The sequence below is a fragment of the Sycon ciliatum genome, chromosome 1, assembly GCF_964019385.1.
Source record: "Sycon ciliatum chromosome 1, ocSycCili1.1, whole genome shotgun sequence".
Classification (NCBI taxonomy): Eukaryota; Metazoa; Porifera; class Calcarea; order Leucosolenida; family Sycettidae; genus Sycon; species Sycon ciliatum.
The window spans coordinates 55,982,546-56,007,223 of record NC_088643.1 but is presented as its reverse complement, the minus strand read 5'-3'; the positions used below and the strand labels follow the sequence as shown (position 1 = coordinate 56,007,223).

The 24,678-nt window shown below is 46.8% G+C and overlaps 1 protein-coding gene across 1 annotated transcript; it reads right to left on the bottom strand.

The window, feature by feature from the left end:
- Positions 1–22: 22 nt before the first annotated feature.
- Positions 23–24,530, bottom strand: LOC135804448 (serine/threonine-protein kinase Nek10-like). The gene is made up of 40 exons (XM_065318318.1): positions 24,137–24,530; positions 23,028–23,079; positions 22,647–22,699; positions 21,836–21,896; positions 21,169–21,206; positions 20,351–20,435; positions 19,970–20,011; positions 19,237–19,315; positions 18,961–19,028; positions 18,490–18,569; positions 17,988–18,077; positions 16,765–16,854; positions 16,462–16,501; positions 16,178–16,272; positions 15,488–15,671; positions 15,125–15,226; positions 14,612–14,698; positions 14,247–14,269; positions 13,609–13,650; positions 12,838–12,940; positions 12,441–12,605; positions 12,128–12,229; positions 11,757–11,802; positions 10,939–11,060; positions 10,526–10,628; positions 10,089–10,167; positions 8,883–9,012; positions 8,425–8,495; positions 7,739–7,781; positions 7,041–7,147; positions 6,052–6,334; positions 4,886–4,931; positions 4,434–4,494; positions 4,128–4,192; positions 3,331–3,452; positions 3,004–3,111; positions 2,129–2,216; positions 1,786–1,844; positions 1,565–1,605; positions 23–722 (listed from the first exon to the last, which is right to left on the bottom strand). The coding sequence occupies exons 1-40, from the start codon at positions 24,169–24,171 to the stop codon at positions 581–583; spliced, it is 3,432 nt and encodes a 1,143-aa protein (XP_065174390.1). The 5' UTR covers positions 24,172–24,530; the 3' UTR covers positions 23–580.
- Between the last annotated feature and the right edge of the window lie 148 nt (positions 24,531–24,678).

Below are 24,678 nucleotides of genomic sequence, written 5' to 3'. Positions count from 1 at the left end.
TTTTTTATGTACAACAACTATCTCTAAGAGTTGAGCCATTGTTTACATAAGGGTATCATGCACCTGGTAGCCTGCTCGTTCTTCGGCACACCTGCCAGTGCTGTAGAAGAAGAAAAATGGCTGTCCATCAAGCTAGTAATTATAATATTAGTCAAGATAATGTACTATTCGGTGAATGTTATTGGGGCGGGGGGTAGAAATAGAAAGCTGCTCAAAAATTCAAGTGTATAAAATACTGAGTTGTCCGGTTGTGAATAAATAAAATATGACAAACTGGATTTGTGAAAATGCCCGCTGGAAATGTTGCACGGACCTGGACTCATCTTGATTGGAACCAAGTTTTGCAACGGTAATTGTGCTTTGTTGCAATTATTTGTGAAACTATTGTGTTACCTTCAATCAAGTAACTTAGTTCAATGTGTGTCATTTAAAAAAAAGCACAACTATGCCAGTTCGTGTGCTCGTGTGATCCCCAATCAAGGTCAAAATACAGGCGTGTTTGCCTCAAGATTGGCACCAAAGACCACGATTAAAAACAGCAGGAAAGTTGCATGCCTGAGTGGAACATTTCTTGTTCGCTTCATTGGTTCTCCTCGCGAGCAGAAGGTGGCTCCTCGTCGTTTATCGGCGGCAGGGGGTGCTTTCCAAGTCGCATGACGAGAGGCTCCTTCTCCAGTCGCCTGCTCATGGTGGCCTGGGGTAGATTTGGCGGCGGTACAGACCTGACACAAAAGCAAGAGGACATAAACATGAGTGTTCAACTCCCCCGGGGAATAAGCCCATGGCGATTTGGCCCCGAACCGACTGTATCATGGGCTAACTAACCTATGAATTAATCATGATGACCTGGGGCTACTATAAACCAAAACTAGTAAAGCTCCCGGTGGAAGGTGCTGGAAGTAGAAGGTGCTACGTCACAGCCAGCCCAGTCATGGCAATGCTGACTCTTGCAACCAGTGTCATCATTCACACACACATTGGGGCGGGGGTTCCTTCACTGTAGGGTGACCCATCATCAGATAGCAGCCAGGCCCTATTACTTTGTAGGGATGTGCACATAGCATATAAAAAAGGCCCTTGCCCGGTCGGGGATCCACTCCTGATACGGGGAAAAATCACACCTGCGTGAGATACGAGGGCCTACCCACCAATTGCTGCATTGCACTATTGGCAGAGTGGATCCAATTTAGCCCAGAAGTTGTTATTAGTGGACTTCTGACGCCGTCACTTTCAACCGCAACTTTCAAGCCCTACGTACACTGCGCTCTTGACAAAACACATGATGAGTACAAGCCAGGAATAATAAACTATACACTAAGACAAACAGTTAACAGTTCTACATGTACACGTGCAAAGCACATCTAATCATCGGCAATCTACGCGTACGTGAACAATCGGTTCCAACGCGCATCGCCATCCCGACACGAGAAAAGCAGCAAGTTCACATCTCAATTTCGTTTTTGAAGTAAGGACAAGGCACACACACACACACACACCGCACATGAATACACATTCATTGCACATGTAGTCACACTTGCCCGTGCCACTGAGTAACAGTACTTACCCGGCTGTGATAGCCTGAGGCAGCAGGTCATCAATCATTTTCTGAGCACACGTGGACGGAAGGGGGAGAGGTGGAACAAGTTAATTGAACTACATGTACACGTAGGTCATCAGCTGCCATCCACGAACAAAAGTGTCCTATGAATGGTCCATACAATACAGGGCACGTGCTCTGTGGTAAGACTACATCATGCTTGCACACAACACTCAGTGCTGGCCTACCTGTACATCACCGTACGTCACTTGGTTTGGCGTCGCTGCCGCGTCTCTACCCTCGTTTTCTGAAATTAGTCGACAATCACAGAGCACCAGAGGTAAACTGTCTGAGGCACCGCAGTGCTAAATTTTGCTCACACAACGCCACGCAGGCAGTTAAAACCAGGCTGAACGAAACAAGAAAGCTACAAAGAGCATCGTTTGCATCCCTGTATTAGCACTGCACATATGCTGGCATTGCCGGACACACGGAATGAAGGAGAATTCCCCGATAGCAAACACACCAAACAGTGACCACTCCGGCCCTCACAAGACAAACAAATGCACACAACGTGCCCACCACCCTGACCTGGCATTGATTGTGCTCGCATCTTGTGTTTGAGACTGTGCTCTGCCAGTGTATTCAGATCCAGGACGTCCGGGGAGCCATAGGCCAGCTGCAGATGAAATGCACGCAAGAACGGCAATCTACCACAATGATCTGAATACTCGCCCATTGCTACAAAAACCAGTAGCCACCTCAGGCAGTAAACCATGTTTTGAAATGCATTTGAATCTGTCTGCAAAGACCACCCATCTGTTCATGAAGCTGACCGGGTTTCTAGGCATTACGGGGTCATGGAGCGCTACACTGATCCGAATGAATGTACAGTTCCGGCGAGAGAAATTCCACCTCATGAATAAAGTAGTGCTGCATCCGAGTGCACCGAATAGTGTGTGTAGGGCTCGGGCTGTGAAGCACCCGGCACTATTTGATTCGCGAAGTTGAATTTCACTGGCCAAGACTTCACATGAATGTTGATTATACTACCGTATTATCTCTAATATAAGCACGGTCCTTTATTTTTTCAATGTACCTCCGCCCCGTGCTATTAATGGAGACGTTCCTTTATTGGAGACTGTTCCATTATTATTCCAACCTCATTTCAGAGGCATGTTGCCATGCCAAATTCATGTATGACACACATTTCAGGGTTTTTTTTGCCGGTAAAGATAATGAATTTACACAGTGTGCTTATAATGGAGACTGAGCACTTTATTTTTTGAATGCCGCCCCAAGGTGTTCTATTATTGGAGACGTGCTATTATTGGAGACTGTGCTTATATTAGAGATAATACGGTATTAGATTTTTTTTAGAATCCCTTTACAACACCAAGCACAGGCATGGTTTGTGATCTTAATATCAATTGTCACTGGGGCCATTCGGCCTCACTCGACCTTACCTTCTCCAATTCCTCGCGTAGCATAACCGCCGGCATTGGCTGCAGCAAAGCCTGGTGGCAACGATGCACTACACGTCGCGGTACATTCAGACCTGGCGATGGAGGCAGCTGCACAAGTAACATCCAGATGGGGACCATTTTTCCATCATCTCAAAAACAAAAATGTAATAGTATGGTATAGTAGCAGTACTATATGCCCGACAAATGGGACACGAGAACATTATGAGCAAGTAGTTACCATGGGCTGACCATGTAGCCACATCCCAAGTATTGGAAACAAAAGTTCTTAAAAGGGCACCGGCTGTGAAGAGCGGATAATGTACTTACTTCACGGATTCTTCCCATCCTCTGAAACACTTCTAGCACGTCCAAGCCATGATCTGCTCCCTGCAATGGCCGCTCACGTGGAATGTAGACAACACTCGCGGAATGATTCAGGCCACCAGACTCTACACAGATGGATACAAGTTCACCGGCGGCAAGCACGTTATACACCAGCATGCATGCACTATAAAACCATTGCCAAAAAAGCACCGAGCATTAACAACTGAATTGTTCTACTCTGAGTTCTCTATGTACATATTATATGGCTGTGTACTGGCACACACAGAATCCCTTAAAGGTCAGCTCCTTCAGTCGCAATAGCCACCACAGTCAGAGAAGCCTGAAGTACACATGATTCACTCGCCGATACTGCCTTTGCTTCATACCAATGGAGCGCAGTCAATCATCTGGAATCACATTATGAGCCAAACGAGAGAGCTACAGCCCCACCACCCACCCAACTCCCAACAAACATCAACGTCATGTATCCTTACTGGTCACTTCTCCAAACAGGCTAACCACTACATATGATTCACAGGTCGTCTTCATGTCTTGCTTTTCCAGCCATACATGTCGGGTATCAGCAACCACTCATGCCGTACTTCCCTATCATGGCTTTGCAATGCAGGTAGAGCCTGCTTGTAGTCTCTGTAGGCAGGAAAAGCCTTGTAAGTTCAATGCATCCAGCACCGAAAAAAGTGGTCAAACAGGCCGACAGTTGTGTTTGAACTACATCTCTTTAGCTTGTCCCTCCACCAGGTTATAACCCTATTAGTATTATCATACGGATGTGCACTCACTTGGCCTGTGATGATCCGATACTGGAGACTGGTAGTGGCCGTTAGACAAACTTGCGGCCGACGCACTGCACACCACATGCAAAGCATCCAATCTCAGCTCTTTGCATGGCAATGTTTACAAATACACTGAGGCAACACAAGCCGTTTTATCCGCGCTGTGTGTTGCCTGCTACAGTATGGGAAAGCCAGTGCAAGGTTGAATACTACACGTAGGTTCCAATCGGACTGGCACCTGTAATACAGGTAAAAAAACTAGTCTATTTACACACAACCGATTGACACCACACACACACACGGCTGTCTTACACGGATGGACTTCGTGTTGTTATTCCCGACGGACGCCGGTGAAGAGATGGACCACGCGGTGCTAAGACAACAACAACAACAACAACAACGCGGAGCAGTTCGACAAACAGGCACAAAGAGGCAAGTGTGCGCGTTGGGAATAGCAGCAGATATGCACTGTAAATACTGGATGTGGGCCCATTCCTACATGTGCCTTGAGAAAATCACTTTTCCCGGTGGTAGTTCGGCTTACTTAAAGTCCGTAGCTGTACGGATGAGGCCAAGATGGCCGAAACAGCTAGCTGTCTACAGCATTGGGTGTACTCTGAGGATATATATGTGTAGTCTATATAGTAGATTCGACAAAAGGTTAACTTTCTATTCAGAGTACACAGCTAATCTGTCTCTGGGAATGGATATTAATCATATTATCAATCTTCAGAAGCATCTTGAGCGGTACTTAAAGTATTTACCTTCAACATGCGAGGAGGATAGTCCGTAAAGTGGTGTAGTTGCACGCTGCACTCAACAGAGAGATATAACAACACACACACACACACACACACACACACACACACACACACACACACACACACACACACATACACACACACATACATACACACACACACACACACAAATACAGCATAACGAGTTGCACAAACGAGGTTGACTATGACCGTAAGACAACGGATCAATAAGTGTAGAAAGGAAAAGATGTATAGATACGAGTTAAGAGTTGCATCCGAGGATCAATAAGTACATGTACTGACTCTCTAACATGTGCCCGATGATACAACTTCCAGTCAACAGCAGTAAGAATAACTGTGTGCCGTGGCAATGCACTGGATATGAACGTCCTGTGGATGGCAGGGCATAACGTCTTTAAAACGATCCAACAACACTTGATGATCTCCGCTTACACAGTCACGCTATTAGAGGTGAGGCCTGGTAGAGCCTTTGTCCAATACCGTATATTGACAGTCATGATCACCGGACTGGGTTGTACCTAGTATTGACATGATCACCGGACTGGCTTGTACCTAGTATTGACATGATCACCGGACTGGGTTGTACCTAGTATTGACATGATCTATAGCGGTGACAGTCAATTTTATCTTCAACCCTTTTCCATTCTCTCAACCTATGATGCTCAACCTATGAAGATCTATACTATATGTTTCTTCTCCACTAACCTCCAACCCGCACCGTCCACATGAACCGGCAGTCCTCGACTACTAGTATATCACGACACACAACGATTGTTTCCAAAGTTTCACCGACAAAGGCATCATCATGGATGACAATGCCTTCCTGGGTGAAAATTTGGAAGTCGATGACTGTCCGTGTGCTACGGGTCGGAGGAAGATGACAAGGCTACAATGGAGCTTCAAAGTTCTCTATAGTATGTTATGTGTACTAGTAGAATCTAGACACATAGCTCAGTGGCAGTGTCACAAGTTCCAGGCTGACCGTTCAATACGGCTGTAATTTCCAGACACCCAATGGCTTTCAAGGGGGTGCTTACACCCTACCCGCCCCCGGCTACACACTTGCAATCATTGTTTCCCTGACATGGGACCCGGCAAGCTGCTGCCTGACAGGAGTGATGATAAAGTAGAAAGCACCATCAGCTTACCCCAGCAACTAGAGCCTTGACTGGTGAGAAGACGCTGTCAATGGAGCCACCTGACGGCGTGCGAGAATGGCTCACGGGCGACGGTCCAAACTCCATATCACTGATGGGAGGGGTGGGAGTGCGATTTGAAATCTGTGTCCGCAGGGCGTGCGGCACGCTGGCCACCACCTCCTCAAGGCTTTCAGACTTCTTCTGATAGAACTCCTTCAGGGAGTGCAGCTGCTTGAACTCCGACGACCACCACTTAAGCTGGACAGCCTGTTCAGCCTTGCTTTGTGTAAGACTGCCATAGAGTAGCACACCAGACACAGTGAACACATAGTCCAGTACCTTCCATCGTGCAGTACAGCAGATATTAGTGTGTGTTGGCATCCAAATCATAGCCTGTTTGCGAGAACAAGGCAGCGATTGTCTGATGTGCAAGCCAGGTTGCCAAGGTCATTCGTTTCCCAACAAATTCGCTGTAATTACAACAAGTCTACCATCACGTGATCGTACAAGTGATGGCAACTGAAATCCGACCTCAGCTCGGTGCGCTCACATTCCAAACCCCAGCGGCACACGCTTCTCGTACACAAGCAAAATGAGATCACTAGAATCAATGCTGCACTCGAGTCGAGTACGAAAACCAGATCAGGGGTCGGATTTCAGTTGTTACCACTGTACACGTACAATTGTACATCACGGCAGAACTTACGATCAACTACAGTCCTGCTCAATAAATCCAGTCGTGGCACTCAAGTTTGCGCCTTGCACCTTTTCGCAGCTCAGTGTTCGCAGGTCTGGGGCTGCGCAACGCCCGTCGTGTACTTGAGGGACGCGACTGGATTTCAGTGAGCAGCACTGTAGATTCGCACACTGTGTGCACCCATGCCCATCATTTAAGTGTTGGAATCAAACAAGGTACAAATGCAAAAGTGCACCCATCATAATCTGTAGCCTCACGACAATGCCGCAGCCACTACTTTGATAGGGATAATGATGCTTACGAGTGCCTTAGCTCTGTTTCTCTCTCCAGGCGTTTCTCCAGCTTGTCAATCTGTGCAGTCGTTTCATTGTGCCACTGCAAGAACGGGTCCATTATCAAACTTCCAAGCTGCAGATAACAAAAGAGGCACCAAGAATATCGATGATGGCCACCCGGAACACCAACTGCACCGCTGATGTGATATCAACAGCATACTGTGACTCGTGCATGTATTGGTTTTAACATTTCCGGGCACACATGCAAGTATGGAAGAAATTCTATGACTATCGCTATTGATGCAAGAGTAGAACTATGAATAGTAGAACAGGCACACAACAGGCACACATTCAGCTGGACTAGGGGTCTCCACGGACTTACACAGTTCAAAGCGACTTTCACTACCAGGTTCAGCGGAAGGCAGAATAGCCAGGAACCTGGTATAAGATATACGACCGTAGCAGGACAGGCTTTTCAGTTCAAAACAGTCTACCTGTGCTGAGAGCTGATGATCATGACTCTTTCTGCACAGCATCTACAATCATGTTCTAGTACTAGTATATGCTCATTACACAACCGGTACTCCAGTAGACTGCATGCTACATACAATGCGTTTGTGTTGCTTGAAATAGAAATATGTACACAGCGAGTAGATCTACCTAGGAAACCCACAACTGCTTCAGAGTCACATACAGCATGCAGCATTAGCAGAGTCTCCTTTACCTCAACAACATCTATACGCAAGTCTTGGTCAGTCTGGAGACACCTGCACAGGCAAGAAGCAAATTACATGGTTGACCAACAGCCATTACAGTGCATTTCAAAACTATAGACGCGTAGGGTTTTTGAAATATTTCAAATTTGGCTGGAACTTTTTGAGAATAGTTTTCGGAATATTGCTCAGGATCGCTCCACAATTACTCTCATATAGTTTCTAAAGGATTGGATAACAGACGCCCAATTTGGAAAAATTTATGCACAAAGTGATCACAGATTTTATGTGGTATAGATGCTGGCATAACGGTTTTTGCCTAGGTACGCGTCTATAGTTTTGAAATGGACTGTAGGTCTAGCTTCCTTCAAGCTTGCCAGGAAACGGACGGGAAAAAACTGGATAGGTCATGTAGGGATAGGAATGAAACTGTGCTCACATGTGACCTAGCCAGAGTGCAGCAATCAAAGCAGCCGTGCATATACTACTTCGATGGCGGAAAGTACATAACACGCAAATGCGACTTCTATAGCGTTATGGACTTAAAGTTATTGTAGGCTTGACACATTGATCATTCCAAGGCAAGCCGCACACTTGAAAATTCTTCTCTTCTCCCTGCGAATGAAGGAGCTTTCCAAACCAAACCAAGTGCACATTTACCAGACTTGCTTCAAGTACAGCTATGCCATGTCCCTACCTCTTCACAAGATCAGTTATGGCTGGTGAACAAGCACTTTTGGGTATTGACTTATAGTCAGCAGCTTCAATCTGTACAAAGGTTCAGAGGTCACAGATCATAGGTCATGGGGTCAGAGAGAAAGGTCAAAGGTCAGAGGTCAAAGGTCAACATCATTATAACTGCACAGAGTGCTACTTGAACATTGTACTCAGTCTCAGGGAGTGACTCCCTGATTGTACTTGATGGGTAAGCAATGTGCTGGAGGTGGAACTAATTCATAGAGTGCTACTTTGAAGTATATTCCAGATTATTATCTCATCAGTGTGCCGGCACCTATGCCCCAGGGTTAGCACTAGGATGTATTCAGGCTTGTCTGAGTTAGATTCAAGTTCTGTACACTAAAAAGCATGCTTGAATCAGTGCAGTTCAGTTTTCAACAATCATCATGTTGTGAGCCCACACTGCCCTGCGCTGACCTTCTGCATCAGGACAAAGTTGTTTTCGTGATGAAATGGAGGCTCCAGAGTCACCATCTGATAGATCAGGCAGCCGACCGCCCAGATGTCCGTCTTATCTGTGTACCGCTCGCTCTTCATGACTTCCGGACTGTACAGGATCAGCACAGGATCAGCACAGGACCGAAACCAGATCATCAGCCACGCATCCAAGGATCAACTAGCCACAAACACGTCAACATGTCTGACAAGGCGACTGCACGGTCGTAAGCCGTGAATGGATAGCAACTAGAACAATCTCCCAATTCAACAACCAAACTGTGTGGTCTCTTCCCGGCCGGCGGGGATCACAACAAGCAATGCAATACCGGCATGCTGGGGGTGTATTACACCCTGCACTCTCCACCCCTCCAGCGGCAAGCAATTTTTACGTGATTCGACTTTCAGGCCGTACAAAGAAATGATCTGAAATCATTCAGTTCGATTTATACATAAAGACAAAACACAAGAACTCCCCGGCTTAACGTTGAGTGTAAGGAGGAACCTGGTGACTAACATTATAGAAATTGTTAGATGAGGCTTCAACCTCTCGACAACATTGCTAACATGGTTGTTTTAACGCCGTTGGACCACTATAAAGCGGGATTCACAGAGGCTTTCTACGATGCGATGCGCGATGCGATGCGATTTGCGACGGCAGCGTGCGATGCAAACTTGCGAAATACCATTTCCAGAAGAAGTCCGCGATGTGACGTCTTGCTGATTCAGAGCGAAGTGCAATGCAGTTGAGTTCCTTACCATGGTATTCACGTGGCCTGGTACGTTTACAAATCTACAAGCAACTCTTAAACCTTCTGTACAATCTTGCTGCAAAAAAAAGGTCAAAAACGTATATCGCATTGCATTGTTCGCCTGTACAATCTTGCTGCAAAAAGGTCAAAATCGTATATCGCATTGCATTGCTCACATGTATCTCAACTTCTGCGATGGGCCAGTTGCGACGGTTGTGTGAGCTATGCGGTGGATGCGATTCGGGGATTTCCCGGTTTCACCGATGTCGCATCACGCTTCGCATCGCAAAAATGCTTCTGTGAATCCTGCTTAAATCTCCGAACATCAGCAGACATTCTTTTAGTATTCACGTACACTGGAAAACAATCTCAGAGCGGCAATTGAGCGGAACACTAACTGCTTCACCAACACACCATAGTGTACTGATGAACTGACCTTTGATACATAAGTGTTCCCACTGCCGTTGACAGTATGCTGGAGTCGCTTGGCTTGCACTGGGCCAGTCCAAAGTCAGCTGTACGTCCGAGGAGACAGACAGAACAATGCATCGCAGTACACAGTAGAATAAGTACGAAATTCTTCCGTGTTTGCACCAGCGGCAGTAACGCTGCCACCTAGCCTCCACATACGCAAAAAATAGGTTTCACAGAGGAAAGCAAGGGCGGCATTAAGTGATGAATAAACAACTGACATCGCATGTAGGTCATGATTACCCGTGTGCGGATTGCAACAGACGCGACGCTAACACATTATACATTTGGAAATATGGTGAAATGATGCTATATTAGATAGGCTTATAGGAGATTGGACTGAATATGTCAAGTAACCTACAGTACGGTGTATATCGAAATGACATTACAACTGAGGCTTACTGAGTGTGATGTGATCATTCTGCCCAAGCATGACATTGGCTGGTTTGATATCGCGATGAATCATCCGTTTCGTCTTGTGCACATAGTAAAGTGCAGATACGAGCTGTGGTGGTGGAGAGAATATAATGACCAACCAAACAGCACGGAGGCTGAGTTCACACTTGGACTCTGCACATGAATGACTGCATCTTCTCAGCATACCACAGCATGATTCCAGCGGCAGCAGCAGCACAGTCATCCATAAATGCATTACTGATAAGTGATACATACATGCTCGCATGCGTGCACGCACACATGTACACATGTACGCATGCAAACACACACACACGCACGCACACACACACACACACACACACACACACACACACACACACACACACACACACACACATACACACACACACAGCCATTACTTGAAGTGTGATGTTCGTTATCCGATCGTCACCAAACTTCTCACACTTCTCCTTCATCTGACCAATGGCCTTTCCTAGAGTGGGGCCGTCAATCAGCTTCATTACGACGAAAAGGTGTTCGCCTAGAAGACCGCAGAGCAATGAAGACCGCAAAGCGTGAATACCACAAAAAAAGAATGAAAGACCATAAACTATGGAGAGCCGCAAAGCATAGAAGTCCGCAAAGCATGGAAGAATCGCACATCTCGTTTTGTAAATAGCACCCCGGAGGATGCACCCAGTGTGCTGACAGTGCTCAACACCACGGCGGAGGCAGAGCGTAATACACAGGACAACAAGGGCAATCAAGGCGTGTTTGTCGCTACTTAAAGTGCAATGCTTTCGCAATCATCAGGCAACGATATCCAGTGCAATAGCTTACTGAGGTTTCTCTCGAAATGGAACTAACTGTGAAGTGTACATACTCGTACGACGCATACAGTCAACTTCGCCGATAACGACTGCGGATATAACGTGAATAACGACAGCATTTCCATGCCCAGAGCAAAGTCCCTTCCAACTGTAATACATATAATGAGACTTCGGGTATAACGACACTTCGCGAATAAGGACACTTTTCTGATGCCCCGCCGAGTGTCGTTATACGCGGAGTTGACTGTACATGTAAATATGCATAGCTACAATATAAATTGTGCATCTACTGCTTACACAGCTGCATAATGCCGTTTATTATTATTTTTAAAATTTTACTTTTATTATTTTTTCGGCAACGCAGATGATGATGATGACAATATAAATTGTGTAGATGTCCGGCTTACCTTTCTGAAAGGCTTTATAGTAGCGGACCACATTCTTGTGGGAGAGCTGTCGAAATACAATAGCAGTATCACAGAATTGCAGTTGCTAGAAGCTTCGCAAACAATGTTAGCAGAGCTATCTAGCCTCAATGACAGATTGCGGCTGGTAGCGGCAATGCGTGGGACAGGCTGTAAACAAACCTCCTCTTTGAACAAGATACGGCGACTAAAGGGCAAGCGCTTGACCAAAGACCCGTGCCAACACCGTTCCACTAGGATCCATGCACTGATGGCTTTAATGAGTGCACCCAATTGCTATCTGCTTCCCTCACTATTTGGCATGTGCTTGATTAATATTCACTTGTACGTGCAATAGTTGTGACTCCACATACCTCAGCACTGACAACACCGACTTCGGCAATGTACTCCTTCACCACCTTGCGTTTCTCCTCATCTGAGCTGCCAAACTTACCCACGTTACGGGAAAAGTGAAGCTGTAGCGGAGCAAGCACATATGAGAACATTGCAGTGATTGGCATAAAGGTTGTGTAGCAAGCACATATGAGAACATTGCAGTGATTGGCATCAAAGGGTGTGCAAGTATGCATGAGTACAACGTAGTGATTGTCATAAAGCAACTGTGCCCTATAGAAGCAGGACCGGCAAATGTGCATGTGAAAGTTATGAATTGCCGGCTATACTCACCTCCTTTAAAGCATAAAATTTCCCAGTGTTTGTGTCCTGGACGCGCATGACCGTTCCGAATGAACCCGCTCCTAACTCGTCCAGGACCTTATACTCGGCAATGTGGCGCTCCTTGACGTCGCCCTCAGCTGCCATCTGCTGTCTCAATGCAGCCAATTCTGCCACCTGACACACGCACAGTAGACAGTAGACGAAGAAGAGCACACGGCTGGAAGGTATACATGTACATGATTAGAATATGTCACCGAGAGGATTTAGCGCAGCAGCCTCTATCATCAAAAAGAGATGCACAGTGAGAAATAGCCTCTCCTCTTTTCCCATTTTTCAATAGTACATGTACTTTCAAGATCACCTTTGCCGGTTCATTAAGTCACATTCAACATCATTATGCACTTACTGGCAGTTTCCGGAGATTCTCCAGCAGAGGCTTGTAGTATTTGGACTCGCGCTTGAAATTCCCAACATCCACAAACCACTCGAATAGAACATTGCCAAACAACCTAGACCAAAAGCAAGCCAGGGCAAAAGCAATTTATCCGACTCCGGCCAGATTTAAATCAGTCGGCACATTTGCTGCAAAGGAACGTACCGTACAGATGGGTGCTGCTGGCCTGAATATCAGCAGTGCAGTAGAATCTTATCACATCTGTACTAACATAGTGGGTAGCCAAGCCTATCTCATTGCTAGATGTACAGTGTCCCGGAAGTACATCAGGGCTATAGTGACCCAAATTCCAGGTGGTCTGGCTTAATGGGATACTAGAAAACTGGAAAAAACAGTATAGGCGAAAAACACCGTCTTGTACGATTTGGGTGGGTCAACGTTTTCGGAATAAGATCCAGCGGTAGCCGCACTGGCAGGACCGGGTGCTACCGCCCGGTGTATAGGTGTACTGCAAGTAAGTAGGAGAGATGCTGACTACATGTATGAGCAGTCTGATTTCAGTAATTTTCATACCTACCCGTTCAAGTGTATACAGGGCCGTACTGGAGCTTTAAGCCAAACATGAATGACCACCCCGGGTACTCTTTCAAGTGCTGTTGTTGCCAATGCTGCATCGCATGTTTCGGTCTTTGGTTGTGTGTGTGTGTGTGTATGCATCCAGCAGGGCTGCACCCACGCATCGCATAATCGTGCAGTTGTCATCCCACACAGGGCTCTACTCACCTCATAAAACTCTTCCTGTGATAGTCCACCGAGTACAGCAGCCTATAGGAAGGGAAACACGCCAATATCACACACAGTAAAACATGCCAATGCGATCACTCGGATAAGGCGACCACCTTTCCTAAAGACTACTGAAATCAGGACCAATGGATGCTATTTCCAGTCAAACGACGCCTGGTTAAGCAGACCACCTGGTAACAGAGACCACGTTTTGAAGGTCCCTTAAGCGGTCGTCTTACACAGGTTTCACTGTATTAACACACTTTTACACGGAGCCAATTGTCTTATCTTGCCAAGGTGTGTGTTGATGTGTCATTCTCGAACCCACTCACAAATCACATTTATTCAAGCCCGAGTCTTGTACTTCAAGTACTCTCGTCAGGGGGAGGAGTCCCATATCAGGAGGGATGAGTCCCTTATGAGGATAGAGGAGTCCCTTATCAGGAGGGAGGAGTCCCATATCAGGAGAGAGTAGTCCCTTATCAGGAGGGAGGAGTCCTCCCCCACATCCTTGATCTGAGTGTCAGAGATTACATACAATAATATTATGTTAGAAGAACCCAAGGAAGAAGAGGACATTCCACATCATCCTCATCTCGCTTGGAAAGCTCCTGCAATCTTTTTTTAGAAATACATACCTCAAGACCGCGAGTGACACATACTGCAGTCAACAAACCAAATTGGCAAAAAAATAGTGAGAAATTAGTACACTTCACAGTCGGAACATGAAAGACTCACAAGGACAGCACGCCTCATAAGAAGCCTGTACCATTGGATAACAGACATGGAATTCAGAGTCATACCAACATCTCAAGAAACAGACCGCTGCTTATGCGGAGAACATACTTTCAACTGAGTCTACAGCGAGCCGCATTGGGACAGTAGGCTCTTTTCAGAACTCGGTGCACTTTGAACCAACAACTGCAGCACTGCAACTAAACTACTTGTAATATCATGCATTGTACAGATATGGGTATACTTCCGGGGAAGACAGATTACACACCTGCCGATCCTCAAAGTTCCGCTGCAGATCAGGCGATGCATCACCAGGTGGTATTACCAGCTGTGCTAAACGGAACACAGCACCTTCCTAGGAGGCAAACATTGGCAATCAAACAGCCGGCACACATACTTCATCCACACACTCCGGCACAGGGTGCGGTACCCTCCCAGTAAGCAATACCAGCAAGAAGAAGAACTCATATGATCATAAGGAACATGACTCCAGTATTCATTTACAAATACCGCGGCATCTTTCACATCCACAGAGGGTGCTGGCGTTCCTGCGTATGCAGAAAACTCGGCCTCCAGCCGCGTCTCAAGCAAACCGTGAATTGTTTTCACATCCACTCCACTACTGCTAAGCTGACCGTTGGAATTCTTATTACAGTAGTGCAAGGGTATCACTAGTGTAAGGTTGTGCATGCAATTCCTGTCGAGCAGAGCACTAGCTGGATGATGCACGGTGCAAAGGAATCCTTGGCTCCACTACCGTATGATGTCCTGTGCCACTTACATCAATGAGTACACGAGAGTTATGGTCATCGCGTGTCAGCACAATGCAGAGGGAACAGATGTAGCGTTGGCAATCCACGATCTCCTCCGCACAGAATGTGCACTGCGACAGGCAAAGGAGAACAGGCTACGGGATCAAACCGTGATCACAAATTCACACAGCCTGCTGACCCCCCCCCCCCCCCACACACACACACACGCACGCACGCACGCGCGCGCGCGCGCGCGCACACACACACACACACACACACAGCGCAATTATAATCTGTAGCATTTCCGTATGATGGATGCCCTTGTTAGGACAGCATTATGTACAGGTAGGTACAAAGACAGGAGGCATAACTTGGCCATAGGAGAAACTTGCCTTGAACGGAATTGCTTTGGGTTTCTCAGTTTCTGCTGAGTTTGGACGGCTTGCACCATAGCCGGGGACACTGGCTGCAGGAGGATATGGGTTATCAGTTGGAGAGGCTGTCATGGGTGCACTCGCTCCTGTAGGTGATTCATCCCTGCTGCCAGTACAGCGGGGCTCACCACCGTTAAGCACTCTGTAGATGAAGGACCCGGGAGGAGCAGAGACTGAGCAGTTTTCCTAGTGAATCTAACAACTACTTATGACAGCATGCTTACCAATAGAAACTGCCAGCACACTCAACCCTCCCACATCCGGTAACCTCCCTGTTCCGGGCACCTTTCTGGGAGCCGTCAGCATTACTGTTAATTTCAAGTGTTAAATACTAAGGTGAAACTCGGGTAAGACGAACCCCCAGGACCAGAAAACTTGAATGATATGCACATTTACTGTGACAGGGAAGGTCCGGAGAGTTATTGTCACTCTTGAACATTCCACGACTCCAAAAATGCCCGAATAAGAGAGGGCTAAGTTAAAGCATACATCAAAGTTAGTTGCAATCAGGAACCTCAAACTGCACAGGAGCCAGCAATAATTCACTTTGAGCTGGGATGCGTGAGAAGATGGTGACTGCTGGAAGAGCTACACGGGGTACACAATGCAATTCTAAACTGCTTCATAAATATTCTACAGAGCTCTGACCTGAGACAGTCCACAAGAGTCTGGATGCCGCCAATCATACGGAACTCGTCCAGAACAGCTTTGTCACAACTTGCCAGCTTGTGAATGGTGTAGACCTGGATGGGAATGGAACAAAGTGGGACATGTATGCTGTCACAATGAGTATTCCAAAGGTAAGCGGCTGCACTTACAGCTCCTACTAGCAAGCAGAAGTGTGTGCTGTACCCCAGTCTCGGACTATACATAGCGGCCAGCAGCCTGAGACTGAAGCATGGTATTCCAATTATACATCTTGCTTTCCTTACCAAGCACTGCAAGGTTTTGGCATCTTTGCAGTCCAGCTCCCTGTTGAAAAAAGTCAAAGATCACGCGACACAGAGAGACAAGAGGCGAATCTCAACCTGGGACTCCTGGAGAACGCTTCAATGCATATTTATAACGTAAGGTCATTCAAAAGTATACTGTGCATTCGGCGAGCACTCTCTGGACATGTTAAAATACGACATCCACACAGTTACCCACAATCCTGAATTGTACCTTCAAGGCACAGAATCTGATCATGACTTAGCAAGACTCTAATCTAGTCTGTAGGCTCCTCTTGAACTCACGGCGCAATGATGGACAGGGCATCACTTTCAAGAAGATCTTGACGACCGCCGTCATTTCCAGCAAAGTGTAACACAACCTGGGCCGCAAGTCTAAACACAAAAAGAGGAGGAAGGACAAGAAAGCATCCCGCTCAACAAACAAGCAGAATGGATTACCCCGACAACTATTTCTACCACACTCAGGCATGCTCTTTAATCTAGTCTGCCAGTTGTGTGAACACAAATACCGCATCAATGCTTGATGAACTCGCACACTCCACCACAGCCATTTACTCATTGGTCAGTAATCGGGCTGAACACACGGTCAATGGTCTCTTTGCTGTGAATATACCGTATTTTCCGGAGTATAGTGCGCACTTTAGATGTGCTATTTTAGGCCCTAAATCGCAGGTGCGCACTATGCTCCGAATATGAAATGCATGTACTTCAATGAAGATTGAAGTGCGCACCCCAATGAAGATTGGGGGTGCGCGTTATACAAAGGTGCGCACTATACTCCAAAAAATACGGTACTCTTTTCTCCTGGCACCAATTTTCGGGCCTACCCTACCATTACGGCAGCGTGCAATCAAACAAGAGATGTAAAAGATAAACTATGGCGGAAGACTAATGGAGCAATGAATGGTGACAGAGAAAAGTGTCAGCTACTTCTTCAAGTAGGATGTAATGTACTGAGGCGTGGAGCGTAAGAGGGCTGGTGAAGAGGGCGAGAGGGGGAGAAGTGCAGCGCTGTGTCTGTGTGTGGTTATCAGCGTGAAATACATGGTCGTGTGGAGCTGGAGCGGCAAGTGTAATAACCAAGTTGAAGACACCGTCATTGCTCAGTGCGAAGCGCCATGCAACAAGCTAACACGTACATATGAAACACATGACTTTTGTGCCATCAAGTGTGTCGTATCATGACCAACTCGGTCAAAGTCTATTTATCACACCAACACACTTCACATTGTCCTCAGCAGTCTCTAGCCACAGTCCCTATTACAGTGCCTGGGACGCCTATCACGAATGAACATAACTTCGCTCACGTATACGACCATTGATAAGGGTTAGCTGTATGGAGAGAATTAATGCATCAGTGATGATGGGTGTAAAGGTGCTAGCTTTATGTGTGCGGTGCTGTTCATAGCGCCCTCCTCATGTTGTGTCTGGTGCTTGAAATCATGCCTCCATCTCTACGATCAAATGTATGGTTTTTAAACCTTTTCTAAATTGTTCAGACCTACCGCTTGGATTCTTGATTGGGACAGCGCTCCAGAATGTTCAGCAGGTCCACCACACAGTCTAGCCCGATGAAATGAAGGATAGCACGTTTCCTGAAACAGGTGTGAACCAATAGCACATCGATCAGTCCATGATCGGATATGCATCTCACGTGTAGGCTGTTACTTGGCCTGATGGTACAGTGCAACACTGCAGCTAGGCCCAGCAAGGCCCAGAGACCCACCAAATGCTCTCGATGGTAGCATGGACCATAATTTTTAGAGGTTTGCAGTTGCCTTTTAAAAGGCTTCTGTACACCTCTAACGAGTGTGGTGGCAGAAGTGTGCAAGCACATGCGTTCGAGTGCGTGTGTATGTGTTGGGGGGGGGGGGGGACACCCAATTAACAGTCATTACTTTATCAGGCGCTACCTCAGGTACCCACTTAAGAACATGGACACATCTATCCGAGTGAAGTCTCCATATCATTAAGCATGCAAGGTACAGACCTTTCTTTCACTCTTACATGGTCAGAAAAGCACATATACACTTCAGGCCAACACGCTGCATTCGTTCCTCATCCACCCGCAGGAGACGAGAGATGATCTAGAGAGGAGAGTGTACAGGACATTGAAAACAAAATGGCAGGCAGAGACAGGGACTGATTGAGTGTGATGCGAGTGTGATGGCCGGATTGCTCCTTTAGGGAATGGAACAGATCAGACGTACCGTAAATCATATTGTGACGTAGGTTTCGTGCAGCCTGAACCCGGGAAATTGAAAATGTAGCAAGCAACACCTCATCCTCGGGCCACTAGTGAATACCCTGCATGCAAGTACTGTGTTTATTTTTCATTCCTATGTATCAGGTTCGGCTTCATTTTCTCTGTGCTGCGCTGACGAGTCCACCAAGGACGAAACAGTTCTGTCTGCAGATTGAGTACCGTGCATGTATGAAGCAAGGATTGCTGGCAGGAAACCAACCAAGAATGCCTACCTGTGGGTACTTGTTCTGGGTCAGAACCTTGTAAGCAGCTGGCTCGCTGACAAGCTTCATAAAGCCACCTTAGTGCAAAACGACACCGGCAATATCAACAACAGCGACAATGATATAATGAAGAAAACGACGATGACAATTAACCAAACCACAACGATCGCCCATGAAGATGGCACGATGACCCTATCAACACGTAACGCGGGGTGCCTTTGTAGGTCAAAGCCCCACGCTGTTGCTCCTAAAGAGTGCGTTATGGTATACGCGGTACAAACTTACTGCCAGCTTCGAATATTGCCAGGGCTGTCGGTGCACCTTCCCGTCCTTCCATGTAGATCTGTGTTAGCTCGTTCATGATCTATACATGCACCAAACATTGACACACACAATTCAAGGACTTAGCCACCGGTCAGGCTTTAGTCGCCGGACAGTTTTCAGAACCGTCTAAACCTGCTTTGACGGTAAAGAAAGCAAGAACGGAGAGGACTGAATGCTATACCAAAGGTGTGCCCAGCAGTTACTCAAAGTATGGAGCAGACCAGTCCCATAGGAAGTGTGCTATGCACCACATAGGGTCAATGAATCCAGGCTAGCAGGGAACCTACACGGACGGGTTCACTGCTCATACCATCTAACTTACACACTGATACATCTTCCCGCACGAAGTCTACAATACAATTGGGTCTGCAAACCTAATCCCCACACATCGTTCACTTAATGCAAGCGCACTGAAAAAGTTCAGTCACGCGTTTGATTGTCACTGCATGAATGGAGCAGGGAGACTTTACCATGCACAGTGCAGTGCAGTGGGGATGCCTTACAGAGGCGTCAGACGGTATTCAACATTGGTGCGGCTGCATGAGTAGGTTGGGGTCCGGGGATCCCCGCGGGAACATTTTAGGGAAATTGGATCCAAAGAGCCCATATTTCATTGCTTCAAAAGTCACAAGATGAAATCATTGGTGCGGCTTTGGCCGGACCTGCCGCACCGGTTCCGACACCCCTGCCTTACCATGCACAGCGCGGCAACACCAGATGCATTAGTGAAGACTTTCTGCCAACACACACACACACACACACACACACACGCACACACACCACACACACACACACACACACACACACACACACACACACACACACACACACACACACACACACAGATGGTGACGAGCAAATCCCATTCACAGTGCGCAGATGTTCGCAACAAAATGGATCGGTTTTGCTCGAGGCAACTGATAGCTGCATAGTGGAGACATTCACCGATGATAAAAATGACGGTGATATCAATCATGATCACAATGACCAAAGGACTAAGATACAGACCATGTGGTACCAATTACCTGCTTCAACTCTACTGCTACACTGTAATACATGTATTTATGTGGCATACCTTTAGCGACTTGTCTCGCAGCAAGATGCGCAGCACCTGTAGGTATGGTACCAGATATTCATGATCCACGCCGGTGACCCATTCCCTGCAAAGATAAATGACAGATCAAGAGATGTACATGTACACCGGAACTCACTCAGTACCTACTCTGAAGAGATGCACTCTCACTTAATATAGACCTCCGCCGGAGCGTGACGTGTGCATTGCGGATCCACACTGAAGTGTCATGTTAGGTTAAGAAAGAAGCAACTCGGATACTATTGCTAAGTGCACTTCCCTGTTGCCCATGCCATGGGTACACATCTTATCACTACCAGAATTCTACAGGAATTTGTCATGCACAGCTCTATGCACCAATGCCAATGGCACCAATATCTTGCAGACGGACCACCGGGTGCCGCACCGAGGCCTGCAAAAGATCAAGCAGATCCGTGAACGCACGTCCATTCAAGTGTTAAAGTTAGTTTTGCATACATTTCGGATATTCATGGTAACTTCGCCAAATTGTGATGTGCCCGGTTCTAGAAATACCTGTCCACGATGGTATATGTACAGTGAATCCTGTCAAAGCTAGGAATGGAAACGTGATCCCCATTCACAGGTGGTTTCTCTATCCAAGTTCAACTGGGAATGGCACATGTTAGTACTAGCTCTAGTGGTTCTCTGCGACACGTGATTGCATCCCCCCCCCCCCCCCCCCTGTGTGACAACACTGCTCGGCGGCAGGGTAGCAAGGTAGTAAGTTCATAATACACTCAGCATGTGCAAAGCTTGTGGAGCGGGGCAATGAATCAGGAGCAAGGACTAGGACTACCTACGCCTTTAGCAAGCGGTTGATGGTAAGCATGCGGAGAACCTGCATGGAACACACACACACACACACACACACACACACACACACACACACACACACACACACACACACATGCACATGCACACAGAGGAAAAGACAGGGATAAGCAATGAACAAACACAGGCTTCAATGCTTGCTATGTTTGCTATAAAATCTCAGAGGTCTACCTTCACATTAAGCTGGAACATAATGGGCCCGCTATTATTGTTGTACACTTCCTAGAAAGAAACATATTCCATTCAGCTGATACCACACAGACAATATCGGTTAACAGAGGAAGAAAAGATGGTTAGCAAACTACACACTTTCGAGTATATAATTATAATACAGCCTGGAGACGTGTTTAACCATGAGCGGTTGCTAACCACCTACTCCCTAACGAAACTATGTCTATTGCTGAAGGTGTTACAGTATTCCATTGTCCTTCTGCATTCCCATGTTTTCTACTATACCTGTTACTGCCTTACAACAGCTCTGTTCCTGATGTCTTCGTTCATCCAGGACACTAAGTATTCAAAACGCCAATTACCAACATGCAAGGTATTGCTGCAAAGGTGCTCACCAGTCACTACAATGCATGAATGCATCAATATGCATGCATACATGTACAGCTTTTGCAATCGTAGCCTTACTTCCGGGAACTGCTGCTGGAACTGATGCGAGTTGAAGTCCTTCACATTGCTGTATAGATGGCTGGGGTTGGCCAGTGAGGATAGCAGAACAATGATGATACATGTTATAAGCCCCGACGTCATATACAGCAATGCAATTCATCACAAGTATGCGGCGGCTAAAGAAAACGATTGCCAGACTATCGAACTTCATGCTAGTATAATCACAGAAAGGAGTAGTACAAGGTCCCCACCATACGAGCCGAGTGCCGTATGCCGAAGTATGCCATGGTCCTCTAGTGTGCACACTCCGGATGGCTACTGTATTAGGGCGCGTTCGAATTGTCACTCTTTGACTTTTCGAGGAGCTTCGTTTTTCTGAAGAGGTGGCCTTATTGGCCTCTTCAGAAAAACGAAACTCCTCGAAACTCATCCGATGGGAAGGTGGATTAGTTTCGAAGAGTTTGGAATAGCTACGTCACGTAGTACGTGGAGATGGTCGATTTGATCCGACGTCATCATCGCCATTATTATTATTATTAAATTTTTGATCGCCATGACAATTCCACTGAAAATCTCTAAAATGATAGAAACCGTTCTAATGGGACACTTCAACTAATCTCTTTATAAAATTTGTTAGAACAGTTGATGAAGACAATTCGAACGCGCCCTTATAGCTTTGGAATGATAAGCCATCAAAACATTGCCATAGTTTCGAAAGAGGATCTTCCTTGCCATGCCACGGTGTATTCTATGCAGACTGACGGGCCGAATACAGCTCATCACTGGGAATGGAATCAGCATAGGCAGCAGCATACACCAAGGCACTCACCAGAATTCTCTTAGTAGTGCTGTCTCCTGAAACAATCTGTCAGAGCCAGGTGGCTACAAACAATGTGCAAACACAGAATATCCAACATGAAGTGCACACAAACTTATCACGGTCACGTTAGGCGGGGGTATGTATCATGTTGGTATACCAAAATGCGGCATAAGTTCATTGGCGAGGAAGTTATCATGCACATTGGTGGCAACTGGACCACAGGCTCGTGAGTGGATGATAGCTCCGGGCCCGTGCAGCCCTAGTAGCACTGCGGGCATTGGGTCATGCAGTGAATTGAGCTCTGCGCCAATTCACCATCAAGGCTAGCATGGTCTGTGCTGGCGTGCCCGGCTCTCTGGTTCAAGCCAGGGTTTCCGCATGCATGCTTACCATTGCCTCGGCCGCCATGCTGAGAGAGTGCAGCAGACCAGTAAAGCGCGCACTGTGGAACACCAACAAGCATGGCACATCAACAGTGTGTGAACGCCGTCTTGTGGCGGCAAAAGCAAACTGCATGTTCCCACGAGCTCCCACACCATACATGTATGCCACGTTGCATACTTATATGCATGCACGTGTGCGCGCGCACACACACACACACACACACACACACACACACACACACACATACCATGCGCACACGCACACCCACACATACACACTGTGACACACACTTGCACGTAGGCATGCACGCACATGCATGCACCCACGGACGTACACACACGATTATATGTACTACTGTAGCCATAACCGAACAGTTACCGTAAAGTCGCGGATAAAAGCCGGGTTTGCATACAAGCACATCGTGGATAGAAGCCTGAAAATCAAACGGGTCAAATGCATATAAGTCTGTCGCGCGTAGAAGCCTGGCTTCTATGCAAGCGCGGATCGGGTAGGTCAAGAGTGCATGCGCTATGTACGGTGCATAGTAAAACTGCCGCCATACCGGTAGTCAGTGGTAGATCTACGGTGCATAAACATGGTTTGCATTAAAGCCTGATGCAGAAAGCGGCTTATATGCTTATAAGCCCGGCTTTTATCCGCGATTTTACGGTATCTATCCCAGTTCTTTACAATACATGTACATGCAGTGACGTTACAGTAACTCTTGGAAATAGGAATCCATTGTGATTGTGCTTGTGCTGCATGGTATGTCCCATGCATTCAGATATTGACACTTGCAAAACACGATTGCAATGCTGCTACATGCTGTTGTGGCATGGGATAATCATGGGATAATCCCATGCCACAACCGATTAGCCAGAGAATGAATTTGGACCATAGAGGTGCAGCTACATGCACACAAGATAACAACAGTCAACATGCAACCATTCTAGCACGGCAAACCTCTTTTGAGCAAGAGCAAGATGCCGCAGTTCTCAAATTCCTAAATTTCCGCTCAAGGTCCGGGAGATACATGTACAATCATGTAGTACAATGTAGCACTCGTGAAACCAAAATAGTGCTAGGGTCTGAGGAAACGTCGGCAGCGCACCTACCTTTCATCCATCGTTACGGTTGACCTTTGGGACATAACTAGCGCGTTAGTAGCGGGAACCGGTTACAAGCCTGCCTGCATGTGTTTGCCTGTCACCATGTCAATTCCTTCCTTCAACACAAGACCCTGCTTTGAATGAAGGAATACGCCCAATATTGGCAATAATTATTTCTTCAAGTCGCGGACAGATCCATTCCAGAATCCTGGTGACCTGCGAGCGTATGCCAAGACGATGCCTCAAGCAGAAGACTGAAACTTGTGTGTATGGCCTTTTCCTTGTCTATCCAGTTTCCCGTTGCTCCGTCCTCTTGCACGTGAAGAGGAATCGAGCTACCGCAATGCAACTGCCGGGAGCTCAAACAATGAGGACATGCACACTATGCTAGGAGTAGGAGTAGGACAAGTGACAGTCACACACTGCGAAACACCACCCCTTCTTGCCTACGAAGTAGTAGATCTACGATCAGTCTGCTACGAATCAGGCTTGGCTTCGCGATTCGTCGTTCAGTGTTTTTAGGCAGATCCCGGACCCTACACTACAGC